This window comes from Triticum dicoccoides, chromosome 3B (assembly GCF_002162155.2).
Source record: "Triticum dicoccoides isolate Atlit2015 ecotype Zavitan chromosome 3B, WEW_v2.0, whole genome shotgun sequence".
NCBI lineage: Eukaryota > Viridiplantae > Streptophyta > Magnoliopsida > Poales > Poaceae > Triticum > Triticum dicoccoides.
In genome coordinates this window covers 48642391-48666447 of record NC_041385.1, presented here as the reverse complement: position 1 = coordinate 48666447, position 24057 = coordinate 48642391, and the positions used below count along the sequence as shown (strand labels likewise).

General features: G+C 45.2%; 3 protein-coding genes, 2 long non-coding RNA genes and 1 other non-coding gene across 13 annotated transcripts in view; 2 read left to right on the top strand and 4 right to left on the bottom strand.

Moving 5' to 3' along the window:
* The window catches only part of LOC119274625, a 50571-nt gene extending 46493 nt beyond the window's left edge, over positions 1-4078 (bottom strand). For 2 of the 5 annotated variants that reach the window (XR_005135242.1, XR_005135241.1), the window contains exons 1-3: positions 3878-4078; positions 3012-3199; positions 83-2377 (exon numbers count right to left, since the gene is read on the bottom strand). This is a non-coding gene — a long non-coding RNA (uncharacterized LOC119274625). The remainder of the gene's footprint in view (positions 1-82; positions 2378-3011; positions 3200-3877) is intronic. The other 3 variants (XR_005135245.1, XR_005135244.1, XR_005135243.1) reach the window with 3 other exon arrangements.
* A 7928-nt stretch (positions 4079-12006) lies between these two features.
* On the bottom strand, positions 12007-12109 carry LOC119282879. The gene has a single exon (XR_005138912.1). It is a non-coding gene; the product is annotated as a U6 spliceosomal RNA (small nuclear RNA).
* A 232-nt stretch (positions 12110-12341) lies between these two features.
* Positions 12342-15718, top strand: LOC119274621 (14-3-3-like protein B). Of its 2 annotated transcripts, XM_037555341.1 has the most exons (7): positions 12342-12490; positions 13880-14329; positions 14420-14498; positions 14636-14758; positions 15079-15195; positions 15289-15384; positions 15416-15718. In XM_037555341.1, exons 2-6 carry the CDS (start codon positions 13920-13922, stop codon positions 15346-15348), a joined length of 789 nt encoding a protein of 262 aa, XP_037411238.1. In that variant the 5' UTR covers positions 12342-12490; positions 13880-13919; the 3' UTR covers positions 15349-15384; positions 15416-15718. The 2 variants fall into 2 exon arrangements, with proteins under 2 accessions (XP_037411238.1, XP_037411237.1); XM_037555340.1 differs by having other exon boundaries at positions 15289-15718.
* Positions 12497-13766, top strand: LOC119274622 (F-box protein GID2-like). Its single transcript, XM_037555342.1, has one exon. It carries the CDS (start codon positions 12692-12694, stop codon positions 13349-13351), a length of 660 nt encoding a protein of 219 aa, XP_037411239.1. The 5' UTR covers positions 12497-12691; the 3' UTR covers positions 13352-13766.
* Positions 15719-15889: 171 nt separating the features above from the next.
* On the bottom strand, positions 15890-19349 carry LOC119274623. 3 transcript variants are annotated; one of them, XR_005135240.1, is made up of 6 exons: positions 18846-19349; positions 18236-18580; positions 18009-18107; positions 17279-17345; positions 16767-16845; positions 15890-16646 (listed from the first exon to the last, which is right to left on the bottom strand). It is a non-coding gene; the product is annotated as an uncharacterized LOC119274623 (long non-coding RNA). The 3 variants fall into 3 exon arrangements; XR_005135238.1 differs by having other exon boundaries at positions 18236-18549; positions 18846-19347; XR_005135239.1 differs by having other exon boundaries at positions 16612-16646; positions 16731-16845; positions 18236-18549; positions 18846-19348.
* Positions 19350-20026: 677 nt separating this feature from the next.
* Positions 20027-23839, bottom strand: LOC119274619 (sulfoquinovosyl transferase SQD2-like). The gene is made up of 11 exons (XM_037555338.1): positions 23520-23839; positions 23081-23147; positions 22877-22947; positions 22358-22475; positions 22178-22251; positions 21741-21796; positions 21564-21647; positions 21296-21383; positions 21117-21194; positions 20971-21027; positions 20027-20886 (listed from the first exon to the last, which is right to left on the bottom strand). The coding sequence occupies exons 1-11, from the start codon at positions 23774-23776 to the stop codon at positions 20376-20378; spliced, it is 1461 nt and encodes a 486-aa protein (XP_037411235.1). The 5' UTR covers positions 23777-23839; the 3' UTR covers positions 20027-20375.
* Positions 23840-24057: the final 218 nt, after the last annotated feature.

Sequence of the window (24057 nt, the reverse complement as noted above, 5' to 3'; positions counted from 1 at the left end):
TACAACAGTACAAAATAGTATCATGATTGTACTATGTGAAAAGCCAAATTGATCAATGACAACGAAAAAGCAGTTGGCATACCTCTTGTTGGTAAGGAATTCATTATTGCTCTTAAAAAATTCGGTCTTGCTCGTAAGAAATTCAATGAGTTCATCGATAAGCTGTTTTTCATCCCTTATTGCACTATGAATGCATGAATACTTCTTCTTGTCTAACTCATAGAGAATATCTGAGAAACTGAAACAAAGGCCCCACAATCAAATTGTACTTTGATCTTATCATACACCACTTTCGCAAGAGTAGTCTTTCCCAGCCCACCAAATCCAACAACAGATATTGTCTTTATCGGACTCTTCAACCAATCATCAACATGTTAATCAACTTGTCTTGTGCTTGTTCGATCCCAACAAGCTCTGTCACATCTGTGTATAGAGCCCCACGAGGGTCAACGCCAGCACCAGCACTGGTGTCCCGCATCTCTTGCTCATATCTTTTGCGCTGCTCAGCCAACTGCTTAGCTTGACCCATCACCTCTTCTAGAGAGTCAGACATCCGATGCAGATCCCTTCCGCTCTTGAATAATTTGATGATCTTCTTGATCAACTTCTTGATTCTATTCTGGTTGACAGGCTCACCGTCATCTTCCACATGCACCATCATGGTGTCAACGATGTCCTCCATTTGGTAGGACAACTCCTTGACATTTTCTGCCCATATTTTGACCCCCTCGTCAAGCTGCTCTGGCGGAACTTTTGCCACCTTGCGAAGGGCAGCGTGCATCAAGGTTAGCTCTGTGACAAGAGACTCCATACCTTTCCTCATGCGCTTCTCCAGGGTGAACTCACCAGCGAGCAGGTCGCCGAGCTTCGTAAGGAGAGGCCTGATGGCCACCATGGCGATCTCCATGGCTAAGGTAGCTTGACCTCTCTACACACTGTTGCGGTGGTATTTTGGGTGTAAGGGAGTTGGCGGTGTGCAATCTTGGTTTCCTGGCAGATAAGCTAGCTAGGAAAGTAGGAAGAAACCAACGGTGACCATTAGTGTGTGCGTCATTGTCTTGTGCAAAAGGAAAAAAATTAGAGAGATCCCTCCTCTGTATGCTCCAGACAAACACGGCTAGTTGGCTGGACCAATCAATGTCGGCACCACCGGCGAACCAACCACACACCGCCATGCGTATGGAGAGGAAAAAAGAGGAAAACGACAAATTTAAACACATTTAAAAAATAGTTCTAACTGCAGAGAGCAATGGGCACCGGCTGTGACTAAGAGATTAGCTGACTAATTTGCTGATTGTGTACCTGGTCATCATAAAAGCATGTGCCATGCAGATGAGTACATTTTCACGAGAGTAAAAAAAAAACATCAGAGTATTGTCACAAGAGTGTTGAGTGAGGGAGACATTAGTGTAAACTTATACAGCTTTTCGTTTGCACACCGCATTGTTTGCTAAGCCAAGTCATTTACCTCCAGAAAAAGACCAGGCTAATAGCACTGCCCCATTTATTCAGTCAAGTTTCAATTAACGTGACGAATAGAAGGCAACAAATAAAACAAATAGTAACCAGTACAGATAATAGGTGAAATTTCAGATGATTGTATAAACTGAACAACCATAATTTCATACCATGATTCTGAAAACTGCTAGGAAGAGACTCAATAGATAATCAAAGTTGTCAAACCAGGCAACAGTGCATCATAATTACATACTCTGCCTTACAAAACGAATAAATTGAAAAGTTCTGCCTTACAAAAGAAATAAATGGAAAAGGAAGTTCATCATAAGCAAAATACAAGAGGCACAACAGAAACTGAATGTTCCTTCAATCAGCAGAAGTGATAATAGAATTCAGGAATAAGTGGGAGCAGTCACAATGAGAGCTTCATGTCGAAGAAGATTCAAAACTCCAAGGCAAATTAACCACCCAGCAGTACATCATAATTACACACTTCCTTACAACACAAAGAAATGGAAATATAAGTTCATAACAAGCTAAACATAGGAGGCGCCGCTGAAACTTGATGGTTCTTGAGTCGATAGAAGAGAATTCACGCATAGGAGGATGCAATCACATGGAGAGCTTCATGTACTTGCAGAAGAAAGACAAATAAAAACACCAAGACAAATGCAATGTTCTCCAAGTTTCAGGAGCCTCCATTGACTAGAAACATACAACACAATATTCTAAATCCAACACAGGTACTCGACAAAAGCAGCACTATCAACAATAGCACATATATAGATATTGCAAGATACCTCACTTGCGGCATTGCTGCTTCTCATGGTGGTCATACCGACATGCTCTTTCGGATGGAGAGTCTTCAAATGTTGCCTTTGTATAAACCGCTTTCACTCAGTGCCATGCAAGTGGTTTTCTGCACTTGGCAAAAACATATGGGATCAATCATCATATCACGAATACGAAGAGATGTTTCCATGTCTTCATCAACATTGATGTCTATTAGTTGAACCTACATCTATTTATGATCTCATTGAGTAACTCTATCACTGAGCTCAAATAGGCTAATCTTTTTTTTTTCAATTATAAATAAAGCACTCAACTACCCTTTTACATATCAAGTGACCTTGATTAATCTTCTAAAAATATACTTAGATATAGTAACTAATCCTGTAGATGACAAGGTAGATCATACTAGTAGTCAAAGAAGCTTGACTCCAGATCATCCATTTGACATAATCTACAAGTCAAGAGCTTCTTTTACTATTTATTTGCTACAATTCATATTGCTGTTGTGTGTGCCTCTTATTGTGTTTTGTCCCTAGTCTATCCTAACTTGCTTAAGACTAAAGATTGTGTTGTTTTTATCATCTACCTTCACATCACTCATTATATGCAATCTTGTTTTTAGAAGATTACAAAATTAAGAGAGACTAGCTGATATTGAGATGGATAGCCGAAGGATTTGTGTATGACGTAAACGAAAATTGACCCATTTGAGCTATGAGAGGGTTACTTCAATGAGCTCATAAATAAAAGCATGATCCAACCTGTAGGCATCGACGAAGAGAAGAGTGAAAGCTTATCGTGTCCATGACATGATGCTTGATCTAATATATTCGTTGCGGAGAGAAAAACTTATGGCAATGTTTAATCCAAGAGAATGTGGATGGCAAGAGCCAAATAGCAAGCCATTCTTCGTTTACTCCACAGTAATTCTCGTCTCATGCCCAAGTACCTATGCACGTGAATTTTTTGCAACGATTAGCTGGCAAGTAAGTCAACATCTGTATACTATTTCTTCATTAAGAGAAGACAACAGTGAATAATGAGCTAGTTATCAAAGCAAAAAAAAGAGAGAAGCAAATCCTAGGGTGAATAACAGTTCATACCAAACAATCTATACAATGAATCACCGATGATTTGCACTTAAGGTGCACACACCTAACGAGCACCAAAAAACAGTGGATGGCGACAGGATAAATCCTCTTCATTTCTTCCGCACTAGCATCTCTTTTAATTACACAAAACAGTTGTGATTTTCATCCTACACTGACTTATGTACATGAAGTAGTAATTTGCACCATTTAGTTGGCAAGCAAATCAAGAAGTATCTGACATATGTTGTTTCATAAAGAGTGGTCAGCATGTGCTAGTTATCTGGCAGCAAATGGACTCACTCACTAGAGAAGATCCTAGGGGTGGCTTATACGACCAAATTAGTCTCAGTACTGAGATGCACACACACACACCAGCTGGGCAGCAGATCTGTAAACGGTGATTTAGAGTGGCTTACTTATACGACCAAATTAGGCACGCATGATTTAGTTGAAGAAACAGTAAACGGTGAAGGATATATGATTCTAGTCGAAGAAACTGATTTAGTCGGATTGAGAAGAGAGGAACGGATTTATACCTCAACTGCGCTGTGCAAGATCCGGCGGCTTCCCCTGCCTACAGGCGCCTCTTCAGGCTGCTGCACATACTCACCGGCGAGCAGGCCGGCTGGATGTACGAGCCCTGGGGCCGGGGGCCGGCGGTCCGCTGCGAGATCCACTCCACGGTTACCCATCTCTCTCTCACTGACTGACTGACTCTGCACATCTCGGCATCTCCAAACGCGGACCAATGAACGTACTACTGGACAGACCATGTGCCCGCTGCCCTCTGGTCCTCCGCAAGGTATGGTCCCACGTGTCATCCAGGTGTAGTATTAAACATGAACAACCAAGTCCAAGAGAGCTGCTATGCACACGACGCTGTCGGCCGATTTGTGCACGACATCACATATCAACCCGTCCATGCTTACCATCCAGCGCATGTGAGCGGCTGGATTGCGCATCGTGTCGCTGTCGTCCGGGCATGCGTCGTCCACACAGTAGTTTCGCAAGTCCAAATTGAGGTCTCAGGTCACTCTGTGCATTTTGAAACCAAACAGAAAAACCATACCGAAAATAAACCGAACCGAATCAATTTATGGTTTCTGGTTTTGGTATGGTATAAAATTTTCATACCGTTTTGAACTTTGGTTTTTAGATATATACCAAAGAACCGAATGGTTAACCGAATAAACCGAAATAAAAATAAATTTATATTTCTTGAGGCAAACAACCATACAAGTTATCATTTTTTGTACATGAGTCAAATTCACTACCAAGCACATACATTTTTCTTGTAACATAGTTATTTTCTCTTTAAAAAAATCCTAAGCACGTCCATAACAATCAAGGCATGAATCAATTCATGCATACATACTTATATATATAGTTATATAGTATTTGTGTAAAATAGTATGTGTTTGGAGTCATAAATTTGTAAATTGTTATGATGTCATTTTTAAATTCCCGTCAACTTTGGTTATTATGGTATATACCGAAACCATACCGAAATAATTTGGTATATATCAAAACCGAACCGTATTTTAAATTTATATACTGTATTTACCGAAGTATTAATACCGTACAAACCAAACTATGTAAACCGAATAAACCAAACGCACAGGCAACATGATAACAAGATGCCGTCATACATATTGTTTGCTTTTTTTTAGAACATGCCAAATTATTTGCAGATGCTGTTACTGATAAACAACAGGCAAAAATAGAAGGTCCATAAACCAGTTCATATTTCGATCGGTACAGGGGCCACCGAATCTAAGTTATCCTACCTGATACAGCTCGAAACGGGTTGACTGAATTATGTAACACTGAGATAGGGGCTTCAGGCTTTCGGCTTCAGTTACATTTCCTGTCGAAACAGAAGCTGAAAGTGATGACATCATCCTCTCGCCCCATCTTGGCCGCACAAACTAGGAAATAAATATGACTCTACATACGTTTTCAAGATAAGGAAAAGAATAATTTAAACATAAAGGGCAGCCCGGTGCATGTAGCTTCCGTTTGCGCAGGGTCCGGGGAAGGGTCCGACCACTTTGGGTCTATAGTACGCAGCCTTTCCCTACATTTCTGTAAGAGGCTGTTTCCAGGACTTGAACCCGTGACCTCTTGGTCACAAGGCAGCAGCTTTACCACTGCGCCAAGGCAGCAGCTTAAACATATACTAGTAAAATCCTTAAATTTTTATATGTTTGAATTTTTTTTGAAAGTACATCTTATATAATCGTTGTTTCACATATTTGAGGCGTAATTTTATTTTTATGACTAGATAAAATGTTGTACGTATGTAAGGAACAACGTGACATGATTCATATTCGCCATGAGCCATCAGAGGCAATGAAGATGAATGTGCTCAATGGATGTTTATGGGAAGAACAAGTCAGCTTCCTTCTTGCAGAAAAGCCAAGGAATTTTTTTACGTGAGCACATTCTCTCTCTTTTCTTTTTCATTTTTGCAGTAGCCGTCAGCACATTCTTTGAAGGAAAAATGACATAAAAAATACCTTTGTCATGCACTAGAAATTTTACGATCAAGTTACATAAAAAAAATTTACGATCAAGAAGTGAAAACAAAGGAAACCTGGAGCACACATATTAACCAAGCGCTCCTGCCTCCTCTTGCGGAACTCTCATTGGTCCAAAAAATATGTGTTCTTGGGGTATAGTTCTCTCCATAAAGGCTATAAGTGCCTCCATATGCCAACAAATTGTGTCTACATATCTCATGATGTTGTTTTTGATGAGAGCGTCTTCCCTTTTTCCGCCATGCCCCAGCCACCCATCATAGCCCCATCTATGCATTCATCTCCTCTTATGCCTGGTCAATTTGATAATGCTGCATATTCACCTGTGTTGTTACCTAATCATGGTGCAGGAACTGGACGTGGTGCTCACCTGGAACTCCTACTCGACGCACCACCTACGTCGCCTGTGGCACACGTCGATCGGCCGGTGCATGCGCATGCACCGCCTCCCGCCTTCGACTCCGCCTCAGGAGCCACGCCTGGGCCGGAGCCCGCGACAGCCTCTGCGCCTGGGCCGGGGCCCGCAACAGCCACTCCTGAGCGGCCCACGTCGCCGCATACTCGCCCCGCCTCGCCTCCATTGTCACCCGCATCGCTTGCACGAGCTTCCCTGCCGCCCACGTCGCCTGGGTCGGCAGCGCCGCACACGACGTCCGGGCCCTCATTGCCTGGCCCACCGTCGCCTGGCCCTTCTGCGTCGGCATCTTCTGGACCGGCCTCGCCTACTTCGGTGTTCGCTGCTCCGCGGCGTCCGCACACACGCAACCGCAATGGCATCACTCGTCCGAAGGAGTACACCAATGGCACAGTTACATACTTGGCTGCTTGCCTGGCTCATGCTGTGGAAGATCCAACTGCCGAACCACACACTTATCAAGCCGCTATGAGTATCCTACACTGGAGGGATGCTATGGAACAAGAGTATCATGCTCTTATGGAGAATGAGACCTGCACTTGTTCCCCCTCCGCCTCGTGTCAACATCATTGATTCAAAGTGGGTTTTCAAGGTGAAGAAACATGCAGATGGTTCTATTGAGTGCTACAAAGCACGTCTTGTGGCTAAGGGTTTTAAACAGCGCCATGGACTGGATTATGAGGATACATTCAACCCTGTTGTCAAGCCTGCCACTATTCGGCTACTCCTATCTCTGGCAGTTTCTCGTGGATGGACTCTCCGCCAGCTTGATGTGCAGAATGCTTTTCTTCATGGATTGCTTGAAGAAGAAGTTTACATGCGGCAGCCACCTGGATTTGTTGATCACACTCAGCCTTATCATCTCTGTCGTCTGACGAAGGCTATCTATGGACTGAAGCAGGCACCTCATGCCTGGCATGCTCGCCTGGCTTCAGCTCTGCGTACTCATGGCTTCATTCCTTCGACGGCTGACACTTCACTATTCTTGTTTCAGCGACCGAGTGTGACCATGTACTTGCTTGTGTACGTGGATGACATTATCCCGGCCAACTCCTCTCCGACGGCTGCTAATGCTCTTGTGACTACGCTTGGCAGAGATTTTGCAGTTAAGGATTTGGGACAACTTCACTTCTTCCTGGGTATTGAAGTCGCTCATCAGTCTCGTGGCAGCTTAGCTCTCACCCAGAAGAAGTACTCTCTTGATCTCTTGCATCATTCTGGTATGCTCAAGTGCAAGACATCTCCTACGCCCATGTCCTCTACCAACAAACTTTCAGCTGCTGATGGTGTTCTTCTGTCTCCTGAGGATGCGACTGAGTATATGAGTATTGTTGGTGGATTGCAGTATCCGACGATCACGCCTTCTGATCTATCTTTTGTAGTTAATAGGGTGTGCCAGTATCTTCGTGCGCCTACTGATGTGCACTGGTCTACTGTGAAGCGCATACTGCGTTATGTGCGCCTCACTGTCTCCTATGGTCTCCACTTGCGCCCCAGTTCCTCTGGAGTTCTTTCTGCATTCTCAGATGCTAATTGGGTTGGGTATCCAGATGATAGGCGATCTACGGGGGGATATGTTGTGTTCTTGGGTCCTAATTTGATCGCCTGGAGCGCAAACAAGCAAGCCACTTTTTCCCGTAGCAGCACAGAAGCCGAGTACAAGGTGGTTGCCAATGCGACTGCCGAACTTATATGGATTTAGTCTCTACTTCGAGAGCTGGGAGTGTCTCAGCCACATCCTCCGGTCCTTTGGTGCGACAACATCGGTGCTACGTTTCTGTCATCAAACGCGGTGTACCATGCACGGACCAAACACATTGAGATTGACTATCATTTTGTGAGGAAACGTGTTGCACGGAAGCTACTAGAAATCAGGTTTCTCTTCAAAAGATCAACTTGCAGACATCTTCACCAAGCCTCTACCTTCTCCCATGTTTGATGTGTGTAGGCACAATCTCAACCTTCTAGATGCTTCGGGAGTGAGTTGAGATTGAGGGAGAGTGTTAGACTTCGTATTTGTAGCCCATCTATGTAATCCATACCGTATTGGTATAGGACTTGTATATCATCGTTATATATATGTGATAGGCCACCCCATAGAGGGTTGAGCCAGTTCCCCCAAAATCATACGTCTTACAAGCCTGATGCAAGGCCTACATGTGAGCAACTTCTGTCACACCCATTCATCAAGCGGTACGAGGAAGCCGGCGTCGACTTGGCGGCATACGTCGGGGGTGTTGTGGATCCAACAGAAAGCTTGAAACAAATAGCTGAGATGCTTGCTGTTCATTATTACCTCCTGTTCAATGGCTCTGATGGGTCCTGGAATCATATGAAGACATTGTACATGGAGGAATCATCTTTCAGCTTCTTAGGGAATGTGTGTGTCGAGCAAAGTGTCATATTTGATACTCTGTCAACTATAAGAAACAAGTTGAAAGGTGATCAGCCCGGTGGGGGAATTGTTCATGTTGTTGAGAAGATACATTATGGTGCAAATGGGGAAAGAGAGATCACTGTTCGTGTGTTCGGACCATTCATTGTGGGCAACCAATTTCTAGTACTTGGTGAAGGGCTGCAAGCCGAAGGGATGCCCAGCCTGGACGAGCTCACGGTTGACATTCCAAGAATTCGGGTAGGTCAGTTCCGGGAGCAGTTCATCATGCAGCCAGGGATTTCCATGGAATGCTATTACATATCAAGACAAGATCTCTACATCATCCAGTCCTAGTCCTCACAACATTTGTAATCTCCAAGAACTTTTGGGCCTAGTTCAGCCTTCATATCACGATTGCCATATTTGCATTACTTTTTTTTTGAAATCCCTATTCCACAATATTTGCATTTAGCAGCCTTCACCGCATCATTTTCATCCTTAATCTTGATGAAATGGTTCCACATCTCTACATCAGCAAGTTTTGACAAGATTTGTAATTTGTAAGATTTCTTGGGCCTAGCTAGTTTAGCTTAAACTTAGCTGCTCACAAAAACAACACAGAGAATTGTCTTCAAGAAATTACAATCAACTTTTTTTTTCGCTTCTATTGCCTGAGCTTATTATTTACTCTCTCTGTTGAAAGGTCTGTAATGTGCATGGACTAAAATGTATCGTGGCTAATGGACATTGGCCTATTTTGTAAAAAAAAAAATTGCAAAAAATATGAGCACAAGAACGTTTTTCAAACACCATTCAAATGTTAAATGTTACGACAAAAATATGGGCCATTGTTACTTGAGAACAAATTTCAAATAAAAGAACGGATGTGCTGCACATACGATGATTTTCTGAGATATTTGTCGATTGAATTTCATCGAGTTAGTTGCGCAGAACCACCACAAGTAGATACTATACTACCGTGCTCGGAAATAAAATCATCGGTATTACTCTAAGTAGAGCAGGCTCGAAATTGTTCATGTTGTTGAGAAGATACATTGTGGTGCAAATGGGAAAACAGAAATCACTATTCGTGTGTCCGGATCATTAATTGTGGGCAATTAATTTCTAATACTTGGTGAAGGGTTGCAAGCTGAAGGGATGCCCGGCCCTGACGAGCTCACGATTGACATTCCAAGAATTCGGGTAGGCCAGTTCCAGGAGCAGTTCATCGTGCAGCTAGGGGTTTCCATGAAATGCTACAACATATCAAGACAAGATCTCTACATCAGCCAGTCTCGACAAGATTTGTAATTTGTAAGATTTCTTGAGATAGTTTAGCTTAAACTTAGCTGCTCACAAAAACAACACTGTAAATTAGTATCCGAGAAGTTACAATCAATTTTTTTTGGCTTCGGTCGCCTGATCTTATTTTTTACTCTGTCTGCTGAAAAGTATATAATGCCCATGGCTAAAATGCATCCTAACTAACTGACGCTGACCCATTTTGAATGTTTTTGCTGAAAATACCATTAAAATGGGTCATTGTCATAAATTTCAAATCAAAGGAACGTTTTTCAAACACCATTGAAATGTTAAATGTTACGAAAAACATATGGGTCATTGTTACAAATTTCAAATTAAAAGAACGGATGTAATGCACATGCGATGATTTTATGAGACATTCGTCAACTGAATTTAATCGAGTTAATTGCACAGAACCATCACAATTGTGGCATCATTTGTAGAAAAGAAAAGACAGTTTTCCATTTTTTTTGATTTGCAATTTGCAGCAAGTGCATTTTGTGCGGTATTGGTGTGTGCCGTGGTGGCAGCAGTCTACTCCTCAAAACGTATGCTCTTCGACTTTGTATGCATTTCCATGGATCTCCTTGGCACGGCCACCTTCACTAAAATTACAAAAGCAACAACACCCAAAGATGCACAAAATAAATAATTAAAAACAACTAACAGAAAAAACCTAAGCGGGAAATGACTGGGGAGAGCGCACCTATGATTCGGGAAAGTATCTGGTGCACCGGTGCTTATGGTGCTACCGGTGCACCGGACGCCCATAGCTCGTTCAAAAATGTTTTAAAAAATCAAATAAAAATGTAGCACATTGGCACAACGTCGGTCTATGTTGTCGCAAAAATTCAAATCAAAATTCAAAACATTGCATGAGATATAAAAACAACAAAATTTGGCATCAATGTGTTAATGGGCCAAATCTAAAGCCCAACTTATGTTGTGTGCTATTCAATGCCAATTTTTTTATTTTTGTATCTCAAGCAATGTTTCAAATTTTGAGTTAAAATTTTACGACAACATGAACCAACGTTGTGTCAATGTGCTAATTTTGTCAGATTTTTAAAACATTTTTTAACGCGCTATGGGCGTCTGGTGCACCGGTAACACCACAAGCACTGGTGTGTATTGGTGTGTGCCGTGGTGGCAGCAGTCTACTCCTCAAAACATATGCTTTTCGACTTTGTATGCATTTCCATGGATCTCCTTGGCACGGCCACCTTCACTAAAATTACAAAAGCAACAACACCCAAAGATGCACAAAATAAATAATTAAAAACAACTAACAGAAAAAACCTAAGCGGGAAATGACTGGAGAGAGCGCACCTATGATTCGGGAAAGTATCTTGTGCACCGGTGCTTATGGTGCTACCGGTGCACCGGACGCCCATAGCTCGTTCAAAAATGTTTTAAAAAATCAAATAAAAATGTAGCACATTGGCACAACGTCGGTCTATGTTGTCGCAAAAATTCAAATCAAATTTCAAAACATTGCATGAGATATAAAAACAACAAATTTGGCATCAATGTGTTAATGGGCCAAATCTAAAGCCCAACTTATGTTGTGTGCTATTCAATGCCAATTTTTTGATTTTTGTATCTCAAGCAATGTTTCAAATTTTGAGTTAAAATTTTACGACAACATGAACCAACGTTGTGTCAATGTGCTAATTTTTTCAGCTTTTTTAAACATTTTTTAACGCGCTATGGGCGTCTGGTGCACCGGTAACACCACAAGCACTGGTGCACCGGATACTTTCCCCCTATGATTCTATCTATCTGATGGTGAAACGAGAAGTGGAGGTCCAGTCCAGAAGTGGCCTTGTACAATCAATCAAGAATGGCAACAGAGCAGGGACCTACGTGTAACAAACTAAGACTAGTCGGCCACAGTGCACGCACAAGGCAAAGAGATCATCGCCCAAAGAAAGGACCTATTTGTAAGCTCCAAAATAAACGAGGGCACGAATGAAAGGCCCCGGGGAACTTATCTGTAAGGAACTCAGGGACCGGCGCGCGAAATCTCAAAAAAATTTGGACCATTTCTCGATTTGTGCGTGTCATCCTTGCGCAGGGGCCATGCTAATCTTCTCTGTATCGTTCCAATTTTATCGGATGTCCCCGAAGGGACAAGTCTGCTGCCGCGCTCAGGCTTATAAACCGGTGCGTCTCCCCTACGCTGGCCGAGGTGGGACTAAACATCAGCGAGTTTCGTTCCTCCGAGCGCCCGGTGCCCCCACCCAGCCTCGTGTCCTCGCGTGGGTGGGCTGCATCCCCTCGCGCGGCCCAGCTCGGCGGACGGCCCAGCCCAGCCGGCCAGGCTGGCGGAGGACGAGACCATCATTATCAGCGGCAGCGGCGGCCGCTTTCCTCCACACACACACACACCATTATTTTCCCCTCCCTCCTCCTGACCGCCCACCCACCTACCAGCCACCGAGGCGGCCGATCCCCCCTCCCCAGCCGCGCCGCGCCACCGCCACCGCCGCCGCCGGCAGCCGTTCGTCTCGAGGTACGGACGAGCTTTCCCTTCCCTTCCTTTCCCCCAGCGATCCTCCCAGCCAAATCCCTCCCGCTAGGGGACCTCGCACGCCGCTCTAGATCTAGATCCGCCCCGTCGCGTCCGCAGGTGTTCGATCCCTCCCCCTCGCTCGCTCGCCCGCAGCGAATCCGGCGAGGCGAGGCCCAAGTAGATCGATCCCTCCGCCTCGCCATGAAGGGCCCTTCCGGTTCCTCGGGCGGCCGCGATCCGTGGGCGCCTCCTCCCGGTTCTGGTGGTGGCGGCGGCGGCGGATCCAGCGAGCCGGCCAAGAAGCAGCAGCGGACCGCCGCGAGCTCGAGCCAGGCCGACGAGGCGTCCACCTCCTCCTCCTCCTCCTCACAGCCTCCGCCACAGCAGCCGCCGCCTGCGCCGGATGGGGGAGATGTGCCGTATCTGGGGGAGGACCTGATGTTCGAGGTGCTGCGGCGGGCGGAGGCGCGGACGCTGGCCTCGGCGGCGTGCGTGAGCCGGGGCTGGCGGGCCCTCGCGCAGGACGAGCGGCTCTGGGAGGCCGCCTGCGTGCGCGAGTGGGCCGACCTCGGCTTCTCCGAGCAGCAGCTCCGCGCCGTCGTGCTCTCGCTGGGCGGCTTCCGACGCTTGCACGCCGTCTCCATCCGGCCCATCCAGCGGCGCCGTGCTGGTGTTCCTGCTGAGCCTGCACAGGGAAGGGGAAGGCAGCAGCCTCCTCCCAGGCTGGGCCGGGACCAGGTCCAGCTGTCGCTGTCGCTGTTCTCGATCGGGTTCTTTCAGAGCATGCCTAATCAGCCCCCTCCTAAGAAGAAAGATGAGGGTGATGGCAGTGATAAGGGTGGAGGTGGGCGGTGCGGGTGATCCAGCTGGTTTGCCTAACAGCTAGTCTGGACAAGAGAGAGCACAGGAAGTCGGGCTGATTGATAAGAGGCATGACGGAGAGGGAGTGGGACTGCAAGGTGGTCGGATTATGCTGTTCTAATATGGACAGGTGTATGGGTTCTGATAGGTCATAAATTCACCTGGAAATGTGGATAGATGTATGGGTACTGATGGGTTGGTGGGAGTTTAGTTGAAGTGTCACAGGGCAGATGGGGTGCCATACCTATGGCACATGGAATCACTTTGGGGAGAAATGGCCCCAAATCTATGAGCTCTGGATTCTGGTTGCTTGATTTTGATTTGACAGTACATAGTTTGTTGCTTAAGTTGGTTTGAATTATTGTGTAAAATTCTCGCCTTAAAGGTTTGAGCAATGTGAAATCGTGTGATTGAAGTGTCAAGCTAATTTACTTCAGTAACAATGGCTAGATTTAAGCTTCCATGTGGTTGTTGTAATAATGAAATGGTATCTGACATTTAGCTAACTGAAATTTCTCGATACTCCAGATTGACCTTTGGTGACTGTTAGAAACCACAGGCGGTGAAGATGGCGCAGCCTGCTAAGCTTTCCCGTGAGGAGAATGTGTACATGGCTAAGCTTGCAGAGCAGGCTGAGAGGTACGAAGAGATGGTCGAGTTCATGGAGAAGGTGGCCAAGACAGTTGACTCCGAGGAGCTCACCGTCGAGGAGCGCAACCTTCTGTCAGTTGCTTACAAGAATGTTATTGGTGCCCGCCGTGCCTCGTGGCGCATCATTTCCTCCATCGAGCAGAAGGAAGAGAGCCGTGGCAACGAGGACCGTGTCACACTCATCAAGGACTACCGTGGAAAGATTGAGGTTGAGCTCACTAAGATCTGTGATGGTATCCTCAAGCTTCTTGATTCCCACCTTGTCCCCTCATCCACCGCTCCAGAGTCCAAGGTCTTCTACCTGAAGATGAAGGGTGATTACTATAGGTATTACAATAATGTCCGGCATAGAGTTCCTGCATGCTTCCTTCATTGCATATTAAATTGACTCCTTGGTTGAATGTATGTTTTCTATAGGTACCTTGCAGAGTTCAAGAGTGGAACTGAGAGGAAGGATGCTGCTGAGAACACCATGGTGGCATACAAAGCTGCTCAGGTGGGTTGCTTGCCGTGGATTTCATGGTCCTAACATTGAGCTTTGTTGGCAATGAATCCGTTTCATGCGTGATTTATCCTGTTTAATTATTAGGTGGTGAATCTCTTGCTCAGTTGAGTTTATGTTAAACCTTTCAGGAGATTGCACTGAAAGAGCTGCCCCCGACTCATCCTATTAGGCTTGGGCTGGCACTCAACTTCTCGGTGTTCTATTATGAGATCCTCAACTCTCCAGACCGTGCTTGTGACCTCGCCAAGCAGGTTTGTTTTCAACAATAACCTGCTGAGCTTATCTACATCTGGACTGAATAGAACCGTGTGGATCTGAGATGATTCAAAGTCAACACAGTTTTATCTGATATTTGTGCTTGATAATTGTGACTAGTAATAATTGAATAACAAGTGTTAGCTAACAAGGTACCAGTGTTATGCGTTATACAGTTGGATAGGCAAATAAAGGATGTTGTTGAACCTGAAGGACTGATGTAAAGAAATAATGATCTAGGAACTGCTACTTGCTTATGTTTTCCAAGATAGTAGAGCTATATATTGTAGCCTTACTCTTGTGTTGCTCATGTCAGGCTTTTGATGAGGCTATCTCAGAACTGGACTCTCTGAGCGAGGAGTCGTACAAGGACAGCACTTTGATCATGCAGCTTCTGCGTGATAACCTGACGCTGTGGACTTCGGACATCTCGGTACTTCATTCATCCCAAGCATACCTTCACCTGCATCCTATCTTCTCTAGAGTCAATTCTAAATATGTAAAATTCCGCTTTACTTGGCTGCAGGAGGACGCTGCTGAAGAAATGAAGGATGCTCCCAAGGGTGAATCTGGAGATGGACAGTAAACACTGTCTATGTGCCCAGAAACTTGTCTTTCTCGCTTGTTCAGTGTAGATTGTAATGTCGTCGTGGTTGTTGGTAATTGGAGGCTCCAATTTGTGTTGTGATAGGGAAGCTTGTAGCTGCCTTGCTTGCTCGGCGGCCTGATTATCGGGCTGCACTGGTTATTGCCTCTTGTTGAACCTTTGTGTTACTTTTGGTGGTTTTAGAAATTTTCTGCTGCTCTTGTTTGTGACCCCCTGCCTTTGTATTCACTAGATGACCAGTTGCGCCAATGGCGCAAAGGCCGAGAGTAAGCCATGTATTGAAAGAATGTACATTAATATTATTCGGGCACATATTGAAACATATGAAAATAAGTATTTATTGCTGGTAGATAGATGCTTAGTGATGATACATAATGTTCTAAGAAGCTTACGATTAATTATTTACAATGTTATTAGCAAAGAAAGTAGATAGTCACATATAGGCGCTATGAAGTGATAAATATTAAACAAAGTCATCGCTGCATGTTTGACCATGACGTAAAAAGCGAGAGTGAGCCAAGCATTCAAAGCATGTGTATGAGATTGATTTAGAATCAACTTAAAATACTTATATTCCATTACACGAAAGCTTGATGCTTGAAAGAAAATATTCAGATCACTTGGTGATAGCATACATTGGCTTTACAAAACAGGCTAAGAACCTACGACCCAGACGGACGAACAACCTAGCCGCACACTGCAGACATGATCAGAGGCCTATAGAGGCACAAAAGAATCAAGCCGACTGTGTATAAAACAATAAGCAGATGGTACACTTTATTAATTATTTTTCTAGCTGTTTTTCCTTTATCACCAAGCAGCACGTATTAGTTGGGTAAACAATAACCAGGTGGTACATTTGATATCGGAAACCCCATACATTTATTATCTCTACTCATTTAAAGAACTAACCCGAGCAGGCATTGCAAGACTATTAAGAATCGGTATGAAACTAAGAAAAGTGGGCATCCGCTGTAAACATGGATATCGACCAATGGCATATGAGCACACAATCACCCAGGAAGAAAACCACCAAAACAAGCATAAGTAATCAAGAACACATTTTTTTTCTAACAAGATCTGGAGGAAAACCCATACAAAGCACGACAAGCATAATAAGGTGAACCCCGAAACACATAGACAGGCAACCTAGCCGCACAAATGCAGGAGTTCACGGCCTATATTATCAAGAAGTAATAACCCAAGGCAATCTGAGTAGACCTAACCTTGTTGGTTAACGGTGGTTAACGGCATGGTCGAACGAACCAACAAAGAACCTGCACAGGCAGAGAAACATGCAATGCAAAATGTTTCAGCTCACAGGCATTTCATCGAACAGGAGACGGCATGAAACATATTACCACATCTTGCAAGAATATAAGGGAAAGAAACCCCACATTAGCTTAGGAAAACCAAATGTGGCCGAGACTGCCGCATCCTCTGCTTAGGCGACATCCAGCAGAGCATAGTGCAGAACTGCAGATTCAGAACATGCAGATCATGTTAAGTTAAATACCCGTATATATGTGCAAATATATCACTTCTAAATTTCACCAGTAAGTCATGACAACAGTTTGGCATTAACAATAGTGTAAAAAAATAGCAGGAAGCATACTTAGTTAATCGAATACATCACAAGCTTCAATTGCTGAAACAAATAGTCCAATGATCAAATTCAAGAGAAGTAATTTGGGTTTCTGTATTAATAGATAACATCGAAGGAGCTGATAGTAGCAATTAAAAAAGTCATCATAAACCTGTCTGGAAAGCTGAATTAAAGCTTTGAAGCAATGGGTGCCAATAGCATGAAGTAAAGAAAAAAAAACTTGAGGCGGGCTCAGGATAATCTTCGAAATTTTTAGTAATCATCTGGCCAGACCGAACAATCAAACAAGGTTGTAATTCCTACCTCAAGGGTACACTGGAAAACAGCCTCGAATATACGAGGCGCATCATCAAGCATTTCAGCTTTGTACCTTCAGTATAAATACAAAGATTAGAAATGATATACAATAACATCAGAGTATTAAGTATTAACAATAAATAACTGGATATGGAACCTAGATGACTGAGAGAAGAATCTTCATACAGACTACCACTCACTACTTAGAGAACATTTTAGTTCCCAGCTAGAGAAAAAAATGGGTATCAAATTCAAGGCAATACTTTTTTTGCTTTAAGAGAAACTGGCCAATGTTCTGATATTGTGCCAGAAGTAATCGGACCAATGTACTGATATGTGCTAAGGTTTCTTGAGCGAATGTGACTGGTGAGGAGCAAGTGTGTGCTGCTCTGAACCTTTTTGCTTTACAAAAGAGAAACTGGCCTGCACTTTCCCACTGCATGGACATATAATATTTAGTGCTGGTACAAGGGTTTGTTGCTGCTGACTGATAGAAATTCAGGCACAAGCGGTGGTGATCTTAGTGGGAACAATCAAAACAGAAGCAGCAAATGAATCCCAGTAGACCCATGTCAGAATAATATATTTGCAATAGAATTTAGCATGTTAATTCTGTAGATAAATGCAGCAGAGACACATGTATATTCGACGGCAGTGGGTCTTGCACGCATTGCATGAAGGGAAGGGAACGAGCCGGCTTAACCAACAGAACAAATGTGTGTAGCCCGCGTCGTACCTTGCGCTAGAGCTCGTATCCGGCCTTGATCCTGACGTCTTGGCCCTTTCTGAAGTCGAGTATGGTCTAGGCGAACTCGACGGCGCCGCTCTTCCTCTTCTGCAGGCAGGCAGGAACAGAGGAACGACAAGGTTCAGGTTTAGGTACAGGTAATACAAAATCAAGATGGTTATGGCCATGAAGGCAAATGCTGATGGTTGGGGGAATGGGCAGTGATTCTACTGTACCAGCTTGAAGTTCTTCTCTGCGAGAAGGCGGCCCTTGATGTTGAGGCCGAGGAGGCCGTCATCGGTGAATGAGACGGCCGGGGCCCGAAGCAGCCGCTCCCGCCTCTGTGGTCTCGCGCCCGAGCGGCACCTCTTCGCAGCTCAACGCCGCAACCACCGCTCCTCTCGCCTCTTCGCAGGTCGACGCCCGCATCCGTCGCTCCCATGCCTCGATCCAACCCTGCATCAGCCGCTCCCCCGCCTCAAGCCAGTGCCACCGTCGCCGGGAAGCTCGCCTCCGCACCCGGGGCGGACGAGGGGTCAATACTATAATGCTGAAAATGCATGTAGATCAACAAAACTGCACTGCAACGACATATACACAACACTGAAATTGTATGAGCATCTAGAACTATGTTCTGGACCATTTTCTCGACCATCATTCCTACAGACCAGACATACACAACACTGAAAACTTCACTACAACATCATTTCTCTCCTATTGATATACAATAAATATGGGGGGAAATTTCTATAGAAAGAAAGGTTGGTCTGCTCAAACATGATCTGTCTTCTCCACTGTACCATCTCTGCCTGGACCACTGTGAAAAGGGGAAGGAAATAAGATCACCTGGTCTTGTCGAAGTCAGGGGGCGTGTGGGTCTGTATGAGACGCAGTCCGTCGAGCTCCCCTCTCCTTCCTTTAGCTGCTAGTCACCAGAAGCAGGGGGGCGGCAAGCTCAGGTTGAGAACGATGGCCGGCAGCACCGCCTCCATGAGGGTCGGTCAGACGGAGCTGCGGCGTCATCCCGCAGGACGTAAATAGAGGCGGCAGCGGCGGCGAGCACGGAGAGAGGAGTCGGAGCGGCGGCAGCGGCGAGGACGGAGGAAGGAGTCGAAGAGGCACTCATTAGCTCGTCGTCACCTCGCATCGGTCGAGCCACCGCCGGGATGCCCGGATCTCCTCTTCCTCCTCCAGATCCTGCCTCCCTCCTCTTCCTCTAGATCCGGGGCAGGCGGCGCGGGGAGGAAAGAGACGGCTGGGGCGAGATTTAGGGTTAGATGAGGGAACGGGGATGGAGGAGAAAGAGGACGGGCACGGGGCTCACCACGGCCGTCGAGCGCGTCCCTCGCGCGGTGCGGTGGTTTTTTCCTCGCGTGGTGCGCTGCATCCTGGCTGTTTTTTTTTTCACGCGCGGGGCGATGCGGTGGTTTTTTTCCTCGCGTGGTGCGGTGCGTTCGAGGCATCGGTTGTGACTAGGAGTCTAGGAGGCTTTATATGTTAGATCTGCTTTTCTTATTTTCCGGATGGGTGTCTTCTGAACCCTTTCCACCTTGCCAAGTCTTGTTTCCATGTTATGGGAGTTTCGATGCACTCTTAACCGTGCACGGTGCTCTTAAAACACATTTCCTTTCCCCACATCTGGTTCTGCGACCGGATTCAAGGAATGGCATGCAAGTGTTGTGATTTCTTGGTGGGAGTATTATTTATCTGGTTATATGCCTGGACTCATGGCATTTGAAATGGAGGCGAACGCAACAAATTTACGACTAGTTTACATTATGTTAACCAGATAGCTTTCTACAGTTATGCAGAATCTTATGATGCGATGAACATCGTGAGTCGTAAAAAGGTTTCCATAGCAACGACAGTGAAAGGTTCATACACTATTTCTGCTGTTTACGCACATATATTGTTGTTTCCTCATTTTCCCTTCCTTTCTTCATGCAACAAAGCTTACAACTTGCTCCCTCCGTTTACAAATATAATATGTTTTGGATATTTCAGTACAGACTACATATATACTGAAATGAGTGAACAAACACACTAAAATGTGTCTATATACATTCGAGTATGAAAAAAGCTAAAACATCTTACAATAGTGAATGGAGGGAGTACATATGTGGGCATTACATGGCTGATGTGGATTCTGCTTGCTTCCACAAACTGATGGATCTTGTGCACCACCAGAAAGTTCAGCACATTTCCACTATTACAGTACAACCAATCATAGTATCCCAATTTCACACAGATAAAAAACAGAAACTATCTCTCACCTATTGACACTGCACTATATACCAAGAATTTACAAGGAATGCATGGAATTATCCACCCATCTTCCAGCCCCCGCCCTGCCTAGATCATGGCTAAGATGCACCACTACTGCTTGATGCCGCCGCCGATGACCCGGTTCGGCGCCGGCATGAACATTTGCGCCAGCCATTGCAGCGGCTGAACAATGTCCGCCTGCTTCTTCCGCCAGTAGTCGATTGCCGAGCTGTAGAACTCGTTGCGGATCGTCTTGGAGGCGGCCCTCCAATCACACTTCTCCATCTCCGCCCTGGCGGTCCTCCCCATGTCGCCCCTGAACTCGTCGTCCGTCAGTAGTAACCTAATCTTGCCGACACAGTCGTCGAGGTCCCCCGGGGCGAAGAGGAAGCTGGTCCTCCCCTCCGCGTCCCCCGGGATTATGTCGGGGATCCCGCCGGCGCGGACCGCCACCACGGGCACCCCGGACGACATGGACTCCAGGACTACTTGGCCGAGCGTCTCCGACTCCGAGGGCATCACAAAGACGTCGCCGCTCGCGTACGCCTGCGAGAGCTCCTCCCCTTGCATCATCCCGGTGAACACCGCCGGCATTCCCTCGAACATCTTCTCCAACTCAGTCCTGGAAGTTAATTTCAGGGAGCATGTCAATAGACTAATGTATGCAAGCTTGAGAAACAAGATGGAGGAGTGACCATGACATTACCTATACGGTCCATCTCCGACGAATGCAATTCTTACTCCAGGCAACCGATCCATTACTCTGCTCAACCATAAACCAGAATTAGTGTCAAGCAACCCATTCATACTGCAAGGCACAAAACACTAGTGCAAAGTAGGAACATTGCTCACATTTTCAGAAAGTCCAAATTCTTCTCGCGCCCAAAGCGCCCGACGTGAATTATCAATGGTTTATCTGGCTCACTGTCACTGAAAATAACACATAACATGTCAGAAGTGCCAACAGTCGTTGGTCTCGGTCTAGCTAGTACATAACCATTCATTCAGGAAGCAATGAAATGGAATTTCACCTTAGCCTCACGCGCATCTCATGGCTGCGGAACCTGGGATGGAAGCTGGCAGAATCGACGCCTTTGTTCCAAAGGCGTATCCGGTTAGCTGAACAATGATATAAACCAAATCATTAGCATGAGAACCATAAGAACATCAGGACATGCAGTGTACTACTACCTCTGTAAACTAATATAAGAGGGTTTAGATCACTAAAATAGTTATCTAAACGCTCTTAAATTAGTTTACGGAGGGAGTACAATTTAGCATGTAGAATCATTAACCAACCTGAAATGACATGGGCAGTTTCAAAATCCTTGATGATAGCAACAGATGGTACCAAAGTTAGGTCAGCAGCTCTGTGGAGGAACCCTGTGGAGAAGAACATCACCAAATTAGTGTGTTTGTGACATAAAATTTGACTGTTTGCAGTAATCGCAGATTAAGCAGGAGTGGATGGCTTACGGATGACTTGCCACATTGGTTCGACGAGCCAGCTAAATGTATATCTTGGAATGTATCTGCAGGGGAAATATAGATATCATTCGGCTGCTATGGCAAACTGATCAAACTGGTGGTTCACTAGCAACTAAGATAAAAGGCTTCTATCTTAAGAGGCGGCAATCTGAACTGTTAATGTACTCCTGTGTTATAAATAAATCCTATAAATTGCTTGATATTGCTATAGGCACCAAACAGTTATTTATGTTCCCGACACAATAGTAACTAAGCCAATGACATTACCAATTTATTCTGGGAATTATGAATTGCATTCTGTTTTTTTAATGTGCTAGATATACTTATTATATGCTATCGGAAAATAAAGAACCTCGTAATATTAATTTACAGGTACACGAGCATTATAAGCGATCTTTTCAAGGAAGACAACAAGTTAAGCTTACACTGGGACATGGGTGTGGTAGGACATCACCAGGGGGACACTGAGCAGTTTAGCAATCGCAAGGGCTCCAAAAACCTGAAAAATGGAAGCAGAGTGTCATCATATATACCTAGCAGCAGCTAACCGATCGCCGGAGAACACACATACGATTTTAAAGAAACGATTGTGCCCATGAAGCTACCATGATTCCAGGTGAGGACGCATGAATGATGTCAGGCTTGAACTTTGCAACCTCTGAGATGATCCTAGGGCTGAGTGCCAGTGAGAGAGGAACCTTTCCATAGAGTGGACATGGAAAGCTGGAGATGATGAGAAAAACGGTTGTAAGCATAAATAGGACACCGAAAGGCACGGCAGATCATGCGGTTCGATCAAAATGAGCACATCACTCACAATCTTTTACAGATTGACTATCATAGCATTCATCAGTTCATGCATACAGCTGAGCTGGAGCACTTGTTCAGAAAGTATATGACTGGAGTACTTGCAAAGAAGAAGGCGGTACTTGATTTGGTAATACGTTTGGATTGTAAAAGAACAGGATCTCCTGAGCCCCTAGAACTAGAAATTCCAAATGTTGTTGTATCTTAACAGAGCAATTCATGGTCATGTACAAAAAAGATTGAAGCTTTTAAATGTAGCGTAGATGCTCATTTTATATCCCAAGACGAATGTAGAAACAAATCCCTTGAGAACTTACCTCCATGAACCAATAACCTTAGCACCGTGGAACTCCTGTGGAACCCCCTCATGGTTGGTCACAACAATGACCTGCAAGCAAAACACACCAGAAACGTCCCAAACTAAGCCACTGCACATGCTACTAATCCACTGCCCTGTGGTTGTCTCAAACCCACCACTGATCAGTAGTACTTAACCAATGACATCAAAAAAAAATGTGTACCTCGTCGCCCATTTCGCGCAGATGCTTGATGAAGTTCTGGAACCGATTCTTGTACCCAGAGATGTAGCTGCAAAAATAGTTTAAAATGTGAGAGCATACATGGAAACTCAGCTTAATCACCATCGGCAGTTACCATTAACAAAAAAAAATGGATTCTGTCGACGCAATTTGTAATTTCCTTTTCAAAAAAAATGCAATTCACGATTTTTTTTCCTTCACACCCAACGAAGAAGCCACTGCAGAGCAGGTAGTACCAACTCTAGTGCTCAACCAACTGAATCCACTGGCAGCTCAATCAGTTTTCATCAATATTCGCATGTCCCAAAGACCCAACAAACATGAGAAAACAAGGGAGGGCGCCGCAAATATCAGACCAGAGCTTCAGCAACCAAGGGCCCTCACAAAGGAAGCTTGGAAGGGTGGGCAGGTGAGTTCTTACGCGAATGGCGACGGCTCGACGAAGAGCGCGACGCGGCGGGGGCGCGGGTAGGCGGCCTCGTCGTCGTCGAGGAGCAGGAGCGGCGGCGCCTCCTCCAGGTCGTTGGTGCCGATCGCCATTGCCGCCGCCCCCGCAAGAAACCAAGAACCAAACCTAGCAGAATCTTGCCTTGGCTGTGTGCTGGTACAAGCTGCAATTGTTGCGTGTGTGTGTTGGAATGGGTGCTGCGTGTGGGAGCAAGAAAGACGGCGGGGCATATGAGAGAGAGAGAGAGAGGTAGAGAGAGAGAGAGAGAGAGAGAGAGAGAGAGAGAAGAGAAGTGGGAGAATTCGAGGGGATATTCCGTTGGGGATATTGGAGGGAACTTTGCAAAGCATATGCTTCCGTTTGCCTCCAAGATCGCCTCTCTCTTTCTCTAATAATTTCTTCTTCTGAGATACTAGTAGTATATTTTTCAAGGATGCCTGAGATAGTAAATGAATGGTTGATGCATGATTGGCTGTGGCAAAAACCCAAATCTTTCGCACATAATCCAATA

Coding starts and splice junctions, on each gene's coding strand:
- LOC119274622 (XM_037555342.1), top strand. CDS start 12,692: ATGAAGGGCCCTTCCGGTTCCTCGGGCGGCCGCGATCCGTGGGCGCCT.
- LOC119274621 (XM_037555341.1), top strand. CDS start 13,920: ATGGCGCAGCCTGCTAAGCTTTCCCGTGAGGAGAATGTGTACATGGCT. Junction 14,330..14,419: donor ATGAAGGGTGATTACTATAG/GTATTACAATAA, acceptor TGTTTTCTATAG/GTACCTTGCAGAGTTCAAGA. Junction 14,759..15,078: donor CTTGTGACCTCGCCAAGCAG/GTTTGTTTTCAA, acceptor TGCTCATGTCAG/GCTTTTGATGAGGCTATCTC.
- LOC119274619 (XM_037555338.1), bottom strand. CDS start 23,776: ATGCCCCGCCGTCTTTCTTGCTCCCACACGCAGCACCCATTCCAACAC. Junction 22,948..23,080: donor TGCGCGAAATGGGCGACGAG/GTACACATTTTT, acceptor TTTTGCTTGCAG/GTCATTGTTGTGACCAACCA. Junction 20,887..20,970: donor GTCGGAGATGGACCGTATAG/GTAATGTCATGG, acceptor ATTAACTTCCAG/GACTGAGTTGGAGAAGATGT.